General features: G+C 44.6%; 2 protein-coding genes across 2 annotated transcripts in view; one reads left to right on the top strand and one right to left on the bottom strand.

Annotated features, from left to right (window-relative positions):
* Nucleotides 1–159: 159 nt before the first annotated feature.
* On the bottom strand, nucleotides 160–4,285 carry aoc1 (amine oxidase copper containing 1). Its single transcript, XM_070852689.1, has 5 exons — nucleotides 4,201–4,285; nucleotides 2,176–3,714; nucleotides 1,410–1,698; nucleotides 1,073–1,205; nucleotides 160–616 (listed from the first exon to the last, which is right to left on the bottom strand). Exons 1-5 carry the CDS (start codon nucleotides 4,208–4,210, stop codon nucleotides 347–349), a joined length of 2,241 nt encoding a protein of 746 aa, XP_070708790.1. The 5' UTR covers nucleotides 4,211–4,285; the 3' UTR covers nucleotides 160–346.
* A 1,916-nt stretch (nucleotides 4,286–6,201) lies between these two features.
* The window catches only part of sspo (SCO-spondin), a 70,549-nt gene continuing 57,533 nt past the window's right edge, over nucleotides 6,202–19,217 (top strand). Inside the window, exons 1-22 of the mRNA XM_070853329.1 lie at nucleotides 6,202–6,254; nucleotides 6,766–6,975; nucleotides 7,138–7,220; nucleotides 7,816–7,986; nucleotides 8,161–8,384; nucleotides 8,510–8,612; nucleotides 9,671–9,829; nucleotides 9,925–10,010; nucleotides 10,234–10,359; nucleotides 11,062–11,218; nucleotides 11,901–12,153; nucleotides 12,262–12,403; nucleotides 12,501–12,639; nucleotides 13,461–13,633; nucleotides 13,810–14,028; nucleotides 14,124–14,289; nucleotides 14,825–15,077; nucleotides 16,764–16,974; nucleotides 18,159–18,253; nucleotides 18,330–18,586; nucleotides 18,711–18,845; nucleotides 18,977–19,179. Of these exons, the coding sequence (XP_070709430.1) occupies nucleotides 6,202–6,254; nucleotides 6,766–6,975; nucleotides 7,138–7,220; nucleotides 7,816–7,986; nucleotides 8,161–8,384; nucleotides 8,510–8,612; nucleotides 9,671–9,829; nucleotides 9,925–10,010; nucleotides 10,234–10,359; nucleotides 11,062–11,218; nucleotides 11,901–12,153; nucleotides 12,262–12,403; nucleotides 12,501–12,639; nucleotides 13,461–13,633; nucleotides 13,810–14,028; nucleotides 14,124–14,289; nucleotides 14,825–15,077; nucleotides 16,764–16,974; nucleotides 18,159–18,253; nucleotides 18,330–18,586; nucleotides 18,711–18,845; nucleotides 18,977–19,179 (3,618 nt within the window). The remainder of the gene's footprint in view (nucleotides 6,255–6,765; nucleotides 6,976–7,137; nucleotides 7,221–7,815; nucleotides 7,987–8,160; nucleotides 8,385–8,509; nucleotides 8,613–9,670; nucleotides 9,830–9,924; nucleotides 10,011–10,233; nucleotides 10,360–11,061; nucleotides 11,219–11,900; nucleotides 12,154–12,261; nucleotides 12,404–12,500; nucleotides 12,640–13,460; nucleotides 13,634–13,809; nucleotides 14,029–14,123; nucleotides 14,290–14,824; nucleotides 15,078–16,763; nucleotides 16,975–18,158; nucleotides 18,254–18,329; nucleotides 18,587–18,710; nucleotides 18,846–18,976; nucleotides 19,180–19,217) is intronic.

Raw genomic sequence — 19,217 nt, 5'->3', positions numbered from 1 at the left:
TTAGAATGTTAATGCAATTGTGTGGAGTCTGCAGCTAGATAACTTTATATTTATATAACTTAACTTTATATAATTGGGATTTTACGTTATATATGACCAACCTTGACAATTTTTTTTTTTTACATGATATCAACTTTTCATTTCTATAAATTCTATCTTTTTCATGATTAAAAAAAAATTAAATATTACAAATTATTTTCATATGGCTGTCACATTTTTAGACATTACTAAATCTGACAATGTGTACTCCAATCAATCAGTGATCCACATAGTGCAATTTACTGAAATAGAGCAAAAATTAGATTTGTGCTAAATACTCTTTGAAAAACTCCAAAAAAAAACACTTCTAGACTCCTGCATAAGTGCCATTGTAAAAAAATGGCTTGTCTGTCACACAGTGACCTATGACCTCAGGTGTCCATCTCTGAACCTTGGGCTTGCCATCCTTGCCAGGCCGGACGATGACAGTGCTTCTGGATGCTAGCGAAGGGTCTTCATCAAAGAAGTTGAAGGGCCGGAGGAAGAAGCCCACCGAGTTGCCAGGTGTTGCCGTGTTGGGGATGTCTTCTGAGTGGGGCACATGCAGGAAGCCCACTGTCACCCAGGCTACCAGGTCCTACACACAGGACAGCAAACACCACATTCACATTTTTAGAACAGGACACATGGCAGGTGGGTTTTATCTACTTGAAAGTGCAAACAGATGAAAATGTCAGCATTCCTGTGTTACCATGAAGGTTACTGACCAAAACTGATAAACAGCTTCTTTTAGGAAAAGCAAGCCGAGACTAATGACGTAACCTCTCGGAAATCCACCCCCACCTCCACCCCCAAAATGTAAACCACTTCTTAGAATGCATTTGAAACATCACAAAGGATGCTGTCCAGTAGTGAACTGTGACTCATTGCAGTCCTAAAAAAGCCCCACAAGCATCACTAGCCCTACTGCAATGGAACTGTTACTGTGGTTGGTGATCATACCCATTGTTTGATCTAATGGGGTTTTGCATACTCTTTTCCTAATTTTCAACATACACAAACAGGGAGTATAGATACTATTGTACTATTGTACCTGGTTGACTATGTCTTCATTGTTGCGGATGTAGTCCTCAAATGACACAACAGGTTCCCAGGGGTCATTCTGGTTGTAAATGCTGCTGCTGGTGGCTTCACTGTCTTTATGGCGAGTCACAGCCAGAGGATACCTGCGGAGAGAGACAGTTCATCAGTCAGTCAGTTTTTTATATTAGATAAGGAATGTATTCAGACTAAATCAGTCTTAAGTGGGCCTTTGTTTTAATTTTGTATAGTTCAGTCGAACAGAGCTGATTCTAACATAGTTAGTTCTAACCAAGTTATATCTACTACAAGTATTTTATATAGAAACATAAGTGGAAATGTCTTATTGCCTTGACCAACTGATGCCATTTTCCTCTCTCCAGCCTCTTGGAAGAACACTGTTGGCATGCGAGTTAAACTGGATACGATAACCCTTTTGATGCCCCCATTTATTCTTCTCATTGGGGTTGTTGAAGTGCACGTAGCGTGGGAACTTCTTGCCAAAGCGGAAAGCGGCAGATCGCTCGGTTTTGTGCTCTGTCCTGTGGAGCTGGGACTGAACGATGAAATGCTTCGGGCTCCAGGGATTTGTGAAGTTGATGAATTTCAGATCCAACGTCTCAAAGCTGTTCTCTCGACCTGTGTTACAGTCAAGAGTTGTCAGGAGAAGTTAGACGTCAAGGTATAAACAGTCTGTCGGGACACATTTACTTTTGCATCAGATGTCTCCATCATTCATTTCTCTGTTTCAGCAGAGTTAAGTTGAATATACTTTAAAAGTATTGGAAGTGGCAGACTGGTTTTACAAGATTAAGTTATTGATTTATCCAGGGCACATAGCCTTGATCACAGACAGCCTTGATCACACATTTCAACAGAACAGTTGCACAGGCTTGAAAGGCCAAGACTGTCTCCTTTATGGCAGGTTATAGTCCATAAAGCCACATCAATAAAAGGCTTAAGTGAAATTTCTGCGTGCCCTTCATTTAAGCTCATTTTACCATCTTCTCATATTCAAATTCAATTCAATCATCCATTTTTTGAAGAAAGGACAGCCAATGAAGAATTACTGCTTTACAACGGACCTAAAATTGGTGGTTGCACCATAATACTCACCAGCAATATCCAGGTCCACTTTATAATGGATGAGGTGTGTGTGCAGGTTACCCAGCACATAGTTGTACACCTTTGTACCATAGTGAAGTCCATTGGGTGTAAAAAAAGTGGCATGGATGTATCCAGTGGCACTGACCTTCACCTCCACCACCCCATTCTGGTAGAAGAGGAAGTCCCAGATGTAGTCATAGTTGTAAACAGTTGAGGTTGTCCGCATAACCAGTACAGTGTTTTCCAGCCCTCCGTAGAAGTTGTAACCCCCCTGGGAGTTGAAGTTGAAATGCCTTCTCAGAGGCATTGCAGTGGTCATCTCAAAAATACAGAGTGCATTTCTGTGGCGCACAGGTTTGTCTGTGTCAAAGTAGTGGTAAAGGTCAACAAAGGTGGCAATTTCTGGACAGTCGATTCCAGGCGCCAGTTCATAGGTTGAGGCGCCCATTGCCCAGCCAGCATCGATATACTTGGTTTGCATGGCAGCAGGAGTATCACCAGCATAAAAGGCAATAGCTTCTTGGAGGCTGATTTCATAGGCAATCCTCTCTCCATTAAAACGGAGGTCAAAGACTTGAAGTCCGGCTGATGAGCGGACTCGGTAGGCAAAAGACCACCCGGCGTATTCGACAAAGTTGCGGTCAGTGTGATAGCGAGGTCCCTGGGGCTCTACAAGCTTGGGCCCATGGATATTGGTGGGCGTGTGGCTCTGCCCCCGGGGGATGTAGGTAGAGTAGAGGTCACTGTCGTCATGATCAGGCAGCTTGACCTTCTCAACACCTCCTGATTCATATTTTGCTACCAACTCCTCAATACTGTCAAAATACATGCTGTTGTACCACACCTTCTCAACTGTCCACTTTTCTGGGTCCAGGTCCTGGTGGTTGATCAGAACCTCAAACCCAACTGGGTGGATGAAATAACCCTCCACAAACTTCTGCAACATGATCCAGGTCCTCCTCTCACCTGGACCCAGCCCACGGGGGGCTATGTCTGAGAACGTCAGGCAGCGGTCAGAGCAGTTAGTGAAGGAAAACCCTCCCGTGGTCTCAAACAGGAGCTTGTGGACTTTAGTTGTTATCTTCTCAAGGATGCCAGTAATGTGGTGATACTCAGCAGCAGTGATGGGCCTTGATTCAAACCGGATAGGCCTATCCCCCTTGAATGTTTTGACTTCATGGGACGTTGGTGTCGGCAGAGGGCTCACAATGTACTCAGTGATGTTGGGATTGGTCTGGTTCGCAAACTGGACGATCACGCGGGCTTGCCGGAGGGGTTTGGCCTGTCCACGGTCCAGAGCTCTCAGGGCTTCATGCTTTCTTGGCAAATGGAGTTCCATCAGCAGGATGCTGTTCTTCTTCAGAGTCTTGCTTTGAGCATCAGTGAGCCCCAGCTCTGGGAGACCATGCAGGTAAACCCGGACAGCTTTCATCTCACGTACTGTCAGGTCAGCAAACATTGGGGCACCATGATGAGCCCACTCTCTCGATCTGGAAGCACTACAACCAGCCAAGCAGACCAGCAGCAGTGGACAGAGAAGCCTCATGGCTGAAATGATGAGAAAATACACTTTGAGTACTTTGACAAAGCCCTGTTTCCACTTATATAATCTTTTTTTCCCACACAAACTAATTTTCTTATTTCTTATATACTAAATGATCAAAAACTACAGTAATCTCTATAAGCAATTCTTTCTTGTTTCCTTTACAGTATTTTATTAATTTTTATTATATTAGGGTCTTCTCTAACTCTACACATGACCACAAACTGTACTGTAAATATTAACCTCTATTTATCTACCAATGCTGTCCCCATCTCTATTTATCTCCCTGCACTGTTTGTGCTGCACACTAACAAGATAAACTGGATTCTCGTGTCAATTTCAAAATTCCAGTCAAGTCATCACTGCAATTCTATAGAATTAATTTGATTTTATAACATGTAACATTTATAATTTATTCTCCTGTTTTGATATATGATGCACAAAGTAGACCCATGAGAAACACCAGCTGAAATAAACCCCAACTACTGTACCTGCAGTCATCCTCCTGCTTCAAACGTTATGCAAGACAGGTTTGATCACTCCAGTCCTCCAGCTTCAGCAATTGAGAAAAATTCCCTTATGGAAACAACGATCATTGGGCTGCTGCTTATATATAGCCTCCTACTCTGCTGCAGCGGAGGCTGATTGGCCAACAGTGGGCTGTAAATATGATGAAATAACAGATGTTGTTTTTAGATAGTCCAGGAGAAGGCAAGGCAAGGTTATTTGTATGGGACCTTTTAACAACAAGGCAATTCAGAGTGCTTTACATAAGATATCAAAGGCATGAAGGAACACAAGGCAATATAAAATGTGATTTGCCTGTTTTAAGGAGGATTTAAAGTACATGTATGATTAATATCCTCACTGCTGGAGCATCGCCCAGGCAAAAATGTCATTCCCCCCATTGTTGAGCAACACAGACAAGGAGCCAGAGGATGAACTTTGCCTATTCATTTGCTTCAAATGATCACTGCATGAGGCACCAGTGAATCCCATGGTAGGCTACTGCTGCTACTGGTAATCCCCTGACAACATTTGGACTTTTCCAGTGAAATTTCTCAGTATGTAGATGATGGACTAATTTTACAGACATCCAAGACTCATACTGCCTTTGGTGATCCCCTGACTTTTCACTCAGCGCCATCTGTCTTTGTTTTATGAGGAAATGTCTTCAAATCAATGATCCCATCAGCCTCAGCTGTACTGCGTCTGCAGTCCTAACTAGCAAATGTCAGCACGCTACCATGCTGAACTACGATACTGAACATGGAACACATCACACTGTAGCCTCACAGAACATGGCTTTAGACTGTCTGAATGCATGGCTAATATAACCTGCATCTCCCAACTCCCCCCTGTGTCTCCGTCCACACCCCTCGCTCTCACCCTTCCTCTTTCCATAACTGATGATGAAGCAGTGAACTCACAAAGTGACAGCTCTTTGTTGTCTCTTTCTTGAAACACAGCGTCTCCAAGGTTAGAGAAACTTACATGGAGAGAACGCAAATGATGACACGCTGTTTTGCTTACTGTATGCCATTAAAGCAGACCCTTGTGACATCCTTCCTCTCCTCCAGGCCCCAAGTTTAGGTGTACTGTGGTGACAGCTGTGTTTGAGCCTCCTTGCTCTGGGGTCAGGAGGTCAGACTTGTGATACTGGTGAGTCTAAAGCCCTTCAGTCTCCATGTCTGTTGACACGCTTCATTGAATAAATGCCCCAATCATCCTTCCCGAAATGCCTCTCTTTACAGGATTAGGCTCAGACAAACATCTCTTTATTGAGTAGCTGAGGACCCCACCCCCGCTATCACCTAAAGCACCCTGTAATGTTTGACAGGGCGAGGTCAGAGGATGTGCCCGTTACGGGTCCAGTGACCAATGCCTGTCCTCCCAGCTGTGACCTTGCCACTTATGTCCAATAGCAGCAGTTTCAGATGCTACTGTACATGCAATGAGTCACCCCCGCATTTAAAGCCGCTCCCCAGATAGGGCACAGTAGTATCACTTTCATTGAGGACTGAATCACATACTGCTGGACAGAACAAAAAGAAAAACAGTCATAAAAACGGATAGTGAAAATATTGTTTATGGCAAAAATCCAGAGATTTCCCCAAAGCACCTCAAAGGTAAGAGCACCTTTTGTTGCCTAAAGGAGGAAGATGGGGTGGGAAGGATATGAAAATATGTATAAATTCAAGGAACTTTATTGGGGTTGGTTTGATGACTCAAAGTGATAACACATTATAATCAGTCTGACTTGTTGAAGTCTTAATATTAGGTAGTAAACCGGGATGACTTATTGTTTTTCAAATGTCAGAAAGAATTTATTCACCTACCAATAAAGTCGCTTTTTAATTTTGAATCTTCAAGGCAACGTTGATGGCTCCAAACCGACATCATGATCTTTGAGAAAACAAACAGATTATGAATATAAACTTGCATTCAAACATCTTGCAGGAATTTGAAGCACAAATATTGAGGAGAGGACTATGGAGACACTGGTGCTGATTCTGCTTGGGTTGCAGACAGTGAAGGGAATGGGGTGAGTATGAGGCACACCAGGTACAGAGATGAGGAAGGTAGGAAAGATTGTGCAGAGAGATAAATGATTATTATTTATTCATTCCACTAAGCCAAACATTTGTTACAGTTGATATTTAACGGTCAAACTTAGATCTTAGAATTTGTATTAAAGTTGCACTGAAGTGGTTCATGTTCTAATAGTGTGCTGGATTTGTTTGAGCTGAAGTAAACGAGCCTCTGTATCTTCTTGGACTGGTGTGCATGCAAGTAATACGCGCCATAAGATTATCAATGTGTTTTTATAAAGGAACCCAACTGCAGGATCTTTTCATTTGACAGTAGAACTATTTACAATGGCACCAACACATTGCTGACTTACTTCATCTGTATCTGATTTGGTTTTCTAACGGGAATTCTCATGCAAGCAGAGAGTAGAAGTTCCATCTTGACCTTTGAATTCAGGACCTTAAGTCTCTCACTTAAACACGCAAGTATTGGAGAGGAAATGAAATCCACGTGTTCTGTTCCAGACACTGGTGTGAACGCACGATGGAGGAAAGAGTCGAGCGAATCCTGTCCCCACGTCTGCAGCTCGAAGTGAGCTGCTCTGAGGTGTATCAGTATAACACCCAGGGCTGGAGGCTGGACGTGGACAGGATGCGCGTCAGGCATGGGAGTGATGATGGCATCGCACTATATTACAAACAGCAGGGCTCCAAGGCCTCCTGTTTCTTGTACAAGTGAGTGAAAAGTCCTAAAACGGCATCAGTTTAACTTGCAACATGCTGTATCTGTGTAGATGCTGGCCAACAGTAAAGTATTTGCTGTCCAAGAGGAGATGTATGACAGTATGACAGTATTGTGAATATATTGACTTTCCACCTGATGTGTACGGACCTTAGACCCCCGGAGATGGACAGTCAGATGGTGAACAGGACGGTGAGGGTGTGCTGTGAAGGCTGGGCTGGACCACGCTGCTCTGAGGGTGAGGACAGGAATCAACACATCAGCACCTTTTAGCGGATGCAGCCATAATTACATATATACATATAGAATGTAAGCGTACTGTAACCAACAAAAGTTTGAATCGATATCAACAAATCAGTACGAATAGCCAATCTTTTGTATAGTGTGCTATATATTTAAGCTTAGGAAGTTTATATTAAATATTATTATCTAATTGGATTTTTTTATTTTCACTGTTTTAATATGTATATTACAAGCATGCTTCCAGATGTTTGGTTGTTGATTTATTTATTTTGTCATTTCAAATGAATGCATAACTCAATGAAGAGAGCAGTGTGTGACATTCTTACTTGTTATTCTTCATTCCCTTGTGCAATCCAAGGTTGAGCCATATTTTCATTTTACTGCTACAAAGAAACGGTTATAACAACTTTAAATGAACCGCGTTAGAATAGAAAACAACTTATCAATACTTTTCAGTGTTTTCCTAAAGATTCGAAGCATTTCTACGAGCTATTGTGGGTTTAGTAAAACACACCAGTCCCCGTCTCTCTCACACTTTTCCTCTGCATCTACTGCCTTCAGACTTTTTGTAACCTGGTCTCTCTGTGTAGGTGTGGGTGCGCGTGGCCAGTGCTACTCCACGTGGAGTTGTGAGGAGTTCCCTGGAGTCCATAACTCCTCCTTGATGCCCATGGAGCAGTGCTGCAGCAGCCTGTGGGGGCTGAGCTGGAGGAATTCCTCCGACCACACCTGCCTGTCTTGCACCTACACTCTCCTTCCTGGTCAGAGAACATGCATTCACACTTGGATGTTGTTCAAGTATTAATCAGTGACTTGTACTGGATATATTTCTCTTTAAATTATATTTTTCTTTCATGCACTGAGAAGTCTGCAGCTTGTATTCCATATGACAATGAGAAATAAACCCCCCACACACACCCTCTCCTCCTCTCTAGACTCCCAGGCCTCTCCTCTGGTACATGCTGCTCTGCTGGGTAGCGCCAGGATGCCTCAGAGCTCAGCCACCTGCATGTCCTGGGGTGGTGCTCACTTCCGCACTTTTGACAGGAGGCACTTTCACTTCCAGGGCAGCTGCACCTACCTGCTTGCCTCATCCACTGACGGCACCTGGGCAGTCTACATTAGTACCCTGTGTGGCAATAGAGGAGACTGCAGTAAGGTGGGGCATATGGCAAATTCCACCACAACAGTTGTAACACCGTGGAGCTTAGCCGTTTGTTAGAGAGGGACTGATGGAAAAGGAAATGTGTGCAAACAAATGTTCACATGTCCATCTGCTTTCAGGCTTTAAGGATGATGCTGGGGCTAGATTTGGTTTCCATTCACCACACAAACTTAACGCTGAATAACCTCCATGTTCCAAAGGGAGAGCCACTCTTCCAAAATGGTAAACTATTTTCAACTCTCTCTTAGTCCTGAGTTAGGGGATGGATGGATTGATAGTTGGATGGATAGATGGATGGGTGGATGGATGGTTGGATGAATGGATGGATAGTTGGATGGATGGATGGATGGATGGATGGATAGATGGATGGATGGTTGGATGGATGGATGGATGGATGGATGGATGGATAGATGGATGGATGGATGGATGGATGGTTGGATGGATGGATAAATGAATGAATGGATGATTGGATGGATGGATGGATGGATGGATGGATGGATGGGTGGATGGATGGTTGGATGGATGGATAGATGAATGAATGGATGATTGGATGGATGGATGGATGGATGAATGGATTGATAGTTGGATGGATATATGGATGGGTGGATGGATGGTTAGATGGATGGATGGATGGATGGATGGATGGATGGTTGGGTGGATAGATGGATAGATGGATGGATGGGTGGATGGATGTTGGATGGATGGATAGATGGATGGATGGATGGATGGATGGATGGATGGATAGATGGATGGATGGATAGTTGGATGGATGGATGGATGGATGGATGGATGGATAGATGGATGGATGGATGGATGGATGGATGGATGGGTGGATGGATGGTTGGATGGATAGATGGATGGATGGATGGTTGGATGGATGGATAGATGGATGGGTGGATGGATGTTGGATGGATGGATAGATGGATGGATGGATGGATGGATGGTTGGATGGATAGATGGATGGGTGGATAATGAATGGATGATGGATAGATAAATTAATGGATGGATGGATGATATATAGATGATGGATGATATTGATGAATAAATTAATGGATGGATGGATGGATGGATAGATGGATGGATGGATAGATGGATGGATGGATAGATGGATAGATGGATGGATGGATGGATGGATGGGTGGACATAGTGGGTGATAGCTTTCCGTGCGATCACTGGAGATACTATTCCCAGACCTTACAAAAGAGAAATGATCTTGATCAAAAACATTATACATACAAGTGTAAACTTGCTGAACACAGCCAGAGTTTTACCTCTCACAGGAGTGAGCGTCCGCTGGCTTGGGGACTTTGTATTTGTGGAGAGTGGCCTGGGAGTGAGAGTGAAGTTTGACCTGACCAACACCGTGTACCTGACAGTGACCGCTGAGCACCTGGCATCCACTAGGGGGCTCTGTGGAGTCTACAACAACAACGCTGAAGGTGAGGAAAGTGCACACACACACACACACACGTTTGAATGTTCGCGTACCTTTGCGTGCATTAGTAACCTAATAATCTGTGTCTTGGTGCCATAGATGATTTCACTACAATGAGTGGAACTGTGTCCCAGTACGCCGCCAGCTTTGGCAACTCATGGAAAGTTCCGGACCAGCAGAATGAAGTACTGCACTGAGTATTTACCACTTTTAGTTTTCTTTATAAGACGCCTACATGAGATATTTGTGCTGCTCAATACAAACCGAAAGCAGCTAATGGCGTCATCATTCTGACGCTTCTGATTTAATCGAGATTCGGCAGTTGTTTTTGCTCTGTGACACTTCCACTGCGCATTCCTGAATTGCTCCCTCTTAATGGAGTCTTGCTGTGTCCAATGCTTCCCCAAGGACTGCAGTGATGCTGCTGAACTCGGTCACAGCTGTGATGTGTCAGGAGACCCTGCCCTCCGCGGCCAAGCAGAGTCAGTGTGTCATCGCCTGCTGGAGAATCCCTTCACACACTGCCACTTTCGGGTCAGACACCGCTCATATGCATCGCTGTCACGCGGCACTACCAACGCTTCCTAAAGCCTTAGTTTGTCACTTGATGGTAGATCTGATGGAGGCTATAATCTTATTTCTTTCAAAGCCAAACCTGCAATGAGCTGTAAATCAAAATATCTCAAGGTAGATAATTTACCAGATGTCAGTTGTTGGAGCAGTTCCAAGAAACGGGTTTGTTTGACGCAAGCCGTGGGACTGTCTCACAGTCTGTTGAACTGTAATGACCTCATGGAGAGCACTAACTAACACCTGAGTGAGTGCAATTGCTAGTTTAAGTCGAATTTACATTTAGCATGCCCTAGAAATTCTTTGGACATCTCTTTACTCTGTTTACTGCACATCTCACACTAAAAAGACTTTACACTCTGGTTAATCATTTCTGAATTAAGATATGACTACTTCTCCCTCTGGCTATACTTGTCAGCCATCGTCACCCACTGGTGCACTCATTATTCATATCATAACATATAATAGAGCATCATATTTATATTTACAAATGACTTTCCACAATATCTGCATCTGTTCTGTTCGTTATCGCACCAATTTACTTGTCTGCAGGACGAGATTTGCAGATTTGTGACTCTTAGTGGTTGTATCCAAATTGTTTTTGCACACAATTTGATGCAGGTTTACTGTTGAATAACCCGCAAGTGATACATTTCTGTCTTTCAGTTGGACCCAGCAGCGTACATAGACACCTGTCTCTTCCTGTACTGCAGCCTGCCACCCAAAGACAGGGATTCAGCGGTGTGTGACACCATGGCCAGCTATGCCCGGGAGTGTGCTCAGCAACATGTCATCATAACGTGGAGGACAGCTGCCCTGTGTGGTAATAAAATACAAAGATTTTAGTGGTATGGTCTTTTGACTGAGTGAGCAAAGGACCTGAGATGCTGTCATTTTAGATTAAACTCAGCATTCTTGGCAAACCATCCTCCCTGTCTACCCCCCCACTCCAACAGTGGCGACAAGAGGCAATTACAGGATAATGCTAAAAAATCTGGTGTAAGAGTAACGCACAAGTTTAACAGAAATCTCTTCTGCTTCACATTACGTCCATGTCAACCATTCTTGTCAAGTTTTCCATCATTTTTAGATAGATAATACTTAATACAGTGAACATTTAGCAGGGACTGCTTTGAAAATTCTTCCCCTCATGGCGAGTTCATGGAGTGTAAAATTTAGAGTCTGTTGTAAAATAAAATTGCATTCATAAGCTAGAGTCAAACCCAGAAGGCAAACACTAAGAAAACAGAGATTAACTTTGTCTCACTGTTAGAGAGGTCACAGTTTCCCACAGGCACATTAACACACACAGGCAGGAGTATTCGAAGCATACAACATTAAAGGCAATGAAGCGTTCACTATAGAGGAGTAGACACATCACATTCTCATAACATATTCACATGTACTGTGTGACATCACAGTCTTCTGACCACATGATGCTAAGACATGTAAAAGCACCAGTAAGGTCCTTTAAACTCTGTTTCCTTTTCCGTCTGTGCTTCCAGGTCGGGTCTGCCCCAGGGGTCAAGTGTTTTCGGACTGCGTGTCCTCCTGTGCCCCCAGCTGTGCGTCCCTCCAGCCCCTCGGGCCTGCTGCAGCCATGGGCCAGTGCAGGGAGGAGTGCGTTGGAGGCTGTGAATGTCCACCAGGCCTCTACCTTTACCAGGGTCTCTGTCTGAAAAGAGATGATTGTCCCTGTTTCCATCGCAGACGCACCTACCAGTCGGGGGAGAAGATCCAGCAGAAATGCAACACCTGGTGTGGGAAACTATTTGTGTGTTTCCATGGTCACTTTGTCCTCTAGATTTCTTTTTCACCCATCCCCATTCCTGTCTTTCTGACTTTTTCCGCTCTTTATCCTCCCAGCGTGTGCAGAGCAGGCCAGTGGCAGTGCACTGGGGAGAAGTGTGCAGCTCAGTGCAGTCTGGTGGGGGCACTGCAGGTGACCACCTTTGACAAAAAGAGGTATTCACTACATGGAGGAGACTGTCCCTTCACTGCCGTGGAGGTGAGACACACAAAAAGCCACCGAGCACACAGATACGAACACTACGGCCGTGTGCTGACTGCCGCCTCTCCTCTGCTTGTGTTCTGTGGGTGTTCAGGACTTTGCTGACAGGAGGCTGGTGGTGAGCGTGCGCTTTGGGGAGTGTACAGCAGGGGGAGGAGGTGGAGGAGGCCTGGGCTGTCTGAGGGAGATGTCAGTCACAGCACTCCGCACCACCGTCACCATCACAGACACTGGTGAGGAGGTCCTACACACTGACCTGACTGCACATGCCCTTCTCCCTTCTCTGCTGCAGATTTGACTCTTAGACAGTGGGGCAGTAAACACATTCAAGCCCCTTTGTTTGGAAGTTTTTCACAACATCTTCATTTTGATTGCATGATTTTATGTCCTTATGAAGCTTTACAAAGCCAGTTCCTGCAGAAGCCGGCATCTGTCTTCAGAAAAAAAAAAAAGACTGTGACAAACCTACTTTAAGTGAACATGGTGGAACATTAAGTAGCTAAACAGTCAGATATGTATTTCCCTCAGGAGTTGAACTAAAAGAGTGTGAATATTGGATTTGGTTTATCAGGTAGAAACATGCACAACTAATGTTTCTGTATCTGATGTTTGTTCACCAATTACTTCAAAAACTGATATTATGTCTGTGGCTGTTTCCAACTTGTTTAACTGCCAAGTGCCTGAAAAAAAGAACCACGAAAATGATGGTGCTTTAACCTAACGTAGAAGTGACTGTACAGCAATTTACATTCAAAAGTCTCACTTCTGCTACTTTTGAATGATTCATTCTAAAGGGAAAAAAATGTGTTGATTAATGTTATTATAGCGACTATGTGTAGATTTTGTATGTGATCGCCTCATTTTAATCTTTGTGAGGGGACACGTATTTGTATTTAGAAGAACTTACTGAATCTCTTCTCTTAAGTCAGAAAACTCTTCTGAAAGATTTAACTTAATGAATGACTGTATGGTTCTGGCTAGGATTTGTATCCTTTTTTTAGTGTTTTGTGCTCGATGCCATTTAATCTACTACAGTTGCTGTTATTCCTTTCAGGTACAGTGACACTGAATGGCCAGAGGGAACCGTTGCCGGTGGTGACGGGGGACCTGGTTGTGCGTAGGGCCTCTTCTTCATTTCTCTTCATCCAGACATTTGGTGCCCACCTGCTCTGGCACCTAGATGGACCCTTGGTCCTCATAAACCTGCAACCTGGCTTTGCAAACAAGGTGACCTTCACACTTCACATGGTTCTTTCATTTGTAGCATCACTGCTTCAAATTTTCCCTTTTGACATCCAAACACGCTGCACTATGTTTAACTAAAGGGGGAATGCCCATAAATGCTATGATCAAGCAAAACTTACAGACATTTGAACTCAAAAAGTGGAAATGCTGTGTTGAAGGTGCGTGGCCTGTGTGGAACGCTGACCTGGAACCAGCACGATGACTTCACCACCCCAGAAGGAGACGTGGAGAACAGTGTGTCATCCTTTGCGGGGAAATTCACAACGGAGCGCTGTACCCTGCCGAGTGGAGCTCCACCCGAGCCCTGCACCACATACACTCAGAGGAGACAGTACGCAGAGACGGTGTGCTCCATCATACACAGCTCCACGTTCCAGGTAGTCTGCGTGGAGTGTTGATTCTCTGCCATTCATCTCTGTGTGTTCCCCTCTTTTTTTCATTCATTAATGCACCTGCCTCGCTGATTTCATAGGCATGCCACGACGTGGTGGAGAGGGAGCCCTATTTCCGTCTCTGTCTGTCGGAGGTCTGTGGTTGCGCCCCCCAGCGGGACTGCCACTGCACCATCCTCACTGCCTACAGCCAACACTGTGCTCAGGAGGGCACTGCCGTCCACTGGCACAATCAGACCTTCTGCCGTAAGTGGGGACGCCATTGGTTAAGTGGTGTTTCAGGATCTCCATGATGATACTGAGATGCACGAATGTCCAGAGTAATGTTCTGTTTTTCTCAGGGAAATCAGTGGCAGGGACTACAGATTGATCCCCCAATACTCAGCATTGTATTTGTCTTATTTGTTTGATTATTTGTGTATCATGTGTCTATTATCATGATTGGTCCAAGATACAAAGAGTACAGGACATTTTCTCCAGGTGTGGAGTCACATAACTTGGATCCAAGTCAGACTTTAACATCAATCTGTAAAAAGACATTTTGTTGGTCTACTTGAGGACTAATTGGAAATTGATCACAGATATATGGAGAAAAGAAGGCTTAAAGCTGCTCTGACTTGTGTGTTGTTTTAACAGTGTGTGAAGAAAACTAAGAAACCCTTAGCAGAATTTATGTTTCAACCCTTAAAGCCATTATCACAAAGTGTACCAAGCTATTTAGCATTTTTCAGAACATTTCCATAGCATGACACCGTATTTTCCTCCTCTCTTGTCCTCTTAGCTGCCCAGTGTTCAGGTGGTCAGGTGTACCAGGAATGCGGTCGTGCCTGTGGGGGATACTGTTCCGAGGGCTGGAGCTGCGATGACAGTGGAAGTGGGATGGGTCTTGGGATGTGTGTTCCAGGTTGCCAGTGCCCACCAGGATTAGTGCAGGACCACCAGGGCCAGTGTGTGCCCATCACTTCGTGCCCCTGTGTGCAAGGAGGCAAGACATACCAGCCTGGGGCTGTCATCCAGAACAACTGTAACACCTGGTATGTAGTAGGAGAGAACCTTCTTTTTCAGTCAGGTATTTCCTGGCTACAATACTTTTACTGCCACATTGTGAGATAAATTGGTCCCACCGTATGTCTTGAATCAGGTTTTTCTGGAGATATGATCAGATTTACAATCAACCAACCACGATTTCATATTTTCTGGTTGAGTCGTAATGGCTCTGTATCCCTCTGTAGTGATCCTCATGGTGGAGGTTAATTCAGCACAAGCTTACAGTTTTACAGCATGTTGTAAAAACAGCCCTTCGTCTTTTATCTGTGTGCTGCTTTTATCATGTGGTAGTAATGATAAAGAATCAGTGAGTGTAAGCATGTTTTCTACGTTGTCTGTAGAGCACGACTTTGCCTCAGATACAATCTAGTGTTGGCACACTTTCATGAGCATAGTTCTGGTATCCCATGGGGTCAACACCGCTCTGTTGAAGATCAAGTGTAGTCCGCTAAGCACTAAACACTCTGTCGCCGTGTGTCTCCGAGGACAGTGTGTAAGGTCAGCGGCCACTGAGTGAACATGTTTGTGCTCGTAGATAAAATCATCTCCATCCCCGCCAAGGACCAAGTTTTCTCATGTCTGTCAGCAGGAAAAACTACTTGCACAATTTTCAATAACTTGCCGACTGGAGCTTAACAACTAAACATACAACTAAACAGTTCTTTTGATAATTCTTTCAGTTTTTTTGGAAACATATCCAGACATGTGCACTGGTTGGGCTCACAGGTTATATTTCATATAACAGAAGACAGCCTTGGTAGAGACCTGTGCTCTGCGAGTGCACTTTGATGCAGATTGATTTGATGCAATCATTTTACAACACAAGTTTTACAAGCATTGTTAGATTTAGAACAGAACTATAAATAACAGATATGTGCACTTATTTATGTGTGTGTTTGAATGGTTGAAACTGCAAACTGTTGGTGTATATGAGAAAAATAGCTTCTCCCCAGTGAGTCCCTGGTGGTTCAAGAGCTCTGATGAAATCACCCTATGTTCCTGCTCCCTGATACAGGATAGGTTGATTTCATTGCATCTCTTCACCACAGCGATCATCACTCCACGGGCCTGGGCCTCGTCTGTTAATGACGAGTCAGAACAGTCACAACAGCACCAGAAAGCTACTGGTGCTTCTCTCTGATTGTTTTGTGTGTCTGTGGATGTGCTTTGTCCTCATGTCCATTGTGTTGTAACTGCAGAGATATGTCACTGTTGACCTGATTAACTGCAATGAGGAAATGCGAAGTTTGGGTTGGATAATTATTACACTGATATGAGATATGGTATACAGCACATTCATTCATCTTGAATGACAAGTCTTTGGATATCAGTGAAATGATTTTCATCACACCTCAGAACACCCTTTCTTGTTGCTTCATTAGATTTTACAGCTACTGTTCAGAGGTCGGTAACTATAACATGAAACTATTGACCCAAAGTCTCTTGAGCCAGCAGAGATGCTCAAGGGCAGAGCTTTAGATTTGTAAACCACCTAGGCCAACTTATTGCTCTTTATCTTATCTATTTAACACCGATGTTTCAAAATATTGGCTTTTGCTGAAACGTGATCAATAAGCCTCGAACAAGCTTTAAAAGCCTGTCATACGCACCTGACATGACTAATATAAGTAACTTCCCTTCTGATTCTGCTCACTCTCCTTCTCACTTCATAGTGTATGCGATCAGGGGCGCTTTAACTGCACTCAGGAGCGCTGTGAAGAGCTGAACCGGTGTCCAGGCTCTTTGGTCTACTCCCCGCGCTCCTGTCTCCTCACCTGCTCCAGCCTTGACCCCCCTGGCCAACAGCGGGAGGGCAGCATTGCACAGCCGGGCTGCAGAGAGCCCCTGTCGGGCTGCGTCTGTCCTCAGGGAACTGTGCTACTAGTGGGTGGAATAAATGATATATTTTATTCTGAGACCACAGACCTGTGAAGAGCACAGGTGTAATTAATAATTACATACTTAATACTTACTTAATGGCTTTGTTGCATTGAGTTCTAGTTAGCCAGCGTGTGCACAATAGCAGGACCCTGCAGCTGGTAAAGTCATATACGATAACTAACCATATCATATTCATGTCTGCCTTCTTGCAGACTCAGGCCATAATAGATTATCACCATCATCATTCTGATTAATGATTATCATTAGTGATAGATTTGCTTGGGGGACGAAGAGAAGCTGAGAACATTGATATACTGTCATCATGTAAAGACAGTTAATACGCTGAAGTGTTCGCAGACAGCTTCATACTTCCACATGCAATAGACAGAGAGACGCATTAAGCAAACATTAGATGCTAGCAAGCACTTCATGTAATCAATGAATCCGCTGAAGGCTTTAGAAGAGAGCAGCTTTAAAGTGTTAGCATGCTGATATTGAGTAATAGGAGGTGATAACTGGCTGATCTGGATGTTCAGGGTGTTTTTACTAGGGATAGAGCTAGGCTAATGTTAGCCTTAGTCTGTGTAGTATACACAGTCTACAGATTTAACCATAGTCTGTATATTATACACAGCTTATAGGTTTAACCATAAACAGTGTATTGGTTTAACATACTCAATGGATCCATTCCTTTGTTATGTTCCACTGAGGAAAATACTGGCATTGTACCTTTAGTTTCAACGGTAGTTTTATTATTTCTCCGCTTCTTCTGGTCTGCTTGGCTTTTATTCAGGTTTATTGTTCCAGCCAAAGAGACACATTCTTAGGGGATTGAAATACGCCGTCATGCAAAGCCTCAAGCTTACACAGCTCGATTATCTCACCTTTATCCTTTGTATGTACTGGGGGGGGGGGGGGGGGGGGGGGGGGGGGGGGGGGGGGGGGGGGGACAGAGCAGATAAGATGTTGCACAGGTTTTAGTGTGTCTAATTAGTGATGCCTGAATGTGGGTTTTTAAACCTTGTTTTTATAGCTGTGACAAAAGAAAAATGTCTGTTTTTACTTGAACAGACAATAAAGTTGAATTGAATTCAATTGAAGTGGACACACAGATGATAGACGCACGTCATGTCATGTTGTAAGGCTGAGTTTTGACTGCACATCATGTGTTCTCTGCTCTACCTCAGGGGGATCACTGCGTCCTGCCAGACGAATGCCCGTGCCGCCATAACGGTCGACTTTACTACACCAACGACAGCATTACTAAAGACTGCAACACATGGTAGCGTATGCAGCTGTCTCATTGCATCGTATCACTTTACCCTGTCATTATCTCAACATCACTTCCACTCCTGCAGCGTGTGCAAGGAGCGCCGCTGGCACTGCAGCCAGCTCCCCTGTGCTGGTGTGTGCGTGGCGACTGGTGACCCACACTATGTGACGTTCGACGGCCGCACTTACTCTTTCCTGGGTGACTGCCAGTATGTCCTGGCGAGGGAGACCAGCGGCTTGTTCAGCGTCCTGGCAGAGAACGTGCCCTGTGGTAGCACTGGGGTCACCTGCACGAAGTCGGTCACCCTCAGCCTGGGAAATACTGTCATACATCTTCTGAGAGGTAGGACTGATGGGGGGGGGGGGGGAGAAGAGGCTGATGAGAGGAAGCTGGCAGCCATAGGCTCCACAGGGTGCATTGTAGAGAATAGCTGATTTGAATAAACGGTCTTGTCTCTGCTCTTTAGGTAAAGCTGTGACAGTAAATGGGATGCCAGTGAATCTGCCAAAGTCTTACAGTGGCAGTGGTCTAACTTTGGAAAGAGTCGGCCTGTTTGTCTCCCTCTCCTCCCGGCTGGGGGTCACTCTGTTATGGGATGGAGGTAGGAGCGGAGAAACAAACATCAACTTCTGCAACTTTAAACGATGTCTCACAGTAATTACATCTGTGGCTGTAGATGCAGGTCAATCAACAAATGAATGGTAATGTTGCTGTTCCACGTGTTACCCCAAGGCATGCGTGTCTATGTGCGCCTGGCGGCCACCCTGCAGCGGCGGGTCGGGGGCCTGTGTGGCAACTTTGACGGGGACACAGAGAATGACTTTACCACACGGCAGGGCATCGTGGAGTCTACACCCGAGCTGTTCGGAAACTCCTGGAAGGTCAGCCCCTCCTGCCCTGACGTGGCAGACCAGGACCTCCGAGACCCCTGTGCCGTGAGTCCCATACAGACACGTGCGCAGTCCCACACAGA

The sequence above is a fragment of the Pempheris klunzingeri genome, chromosome 21 (genome assembly GCF_042242105.1).
Source record: "Pempheris klunzingeri isolate RE-2024b chromosome 21, fPemKlu1.hap1, whole genome shotgun sequence".
Classification (NCBI taxonomy): Eukaryota; Metazoa; Chordata; class Actinopteri; order Acropomatiformes; family Pempheridae; genus Pempheris; species Pempheris klunzingeri.
This window is presented reverse-complemented; position numbering and strand designations above follow the sequence as displayed.

What these genes read in the sequence shown, in the direction of transcription:
- aoc1 (XM_070852689.1), bottom strand. An exon ending in AGTGGACCTGGATATTGCTG is followed by an intron (nt 1,699 to 2,175) that starts GTGAGTATTATG and finishes ACTGTAACACAG; the next exon opens with GTCGAGAGAACAGCTTTGAG. An exon ending in AATGGCATCAGTTGGTCAAG is followed by an intron (nt 1,206 to 1,409) that starts GCAATAAGACAT and finishes CTCTCTCCGCAG; the next exon opens with GTATCCTCTGGCTGTGACTC.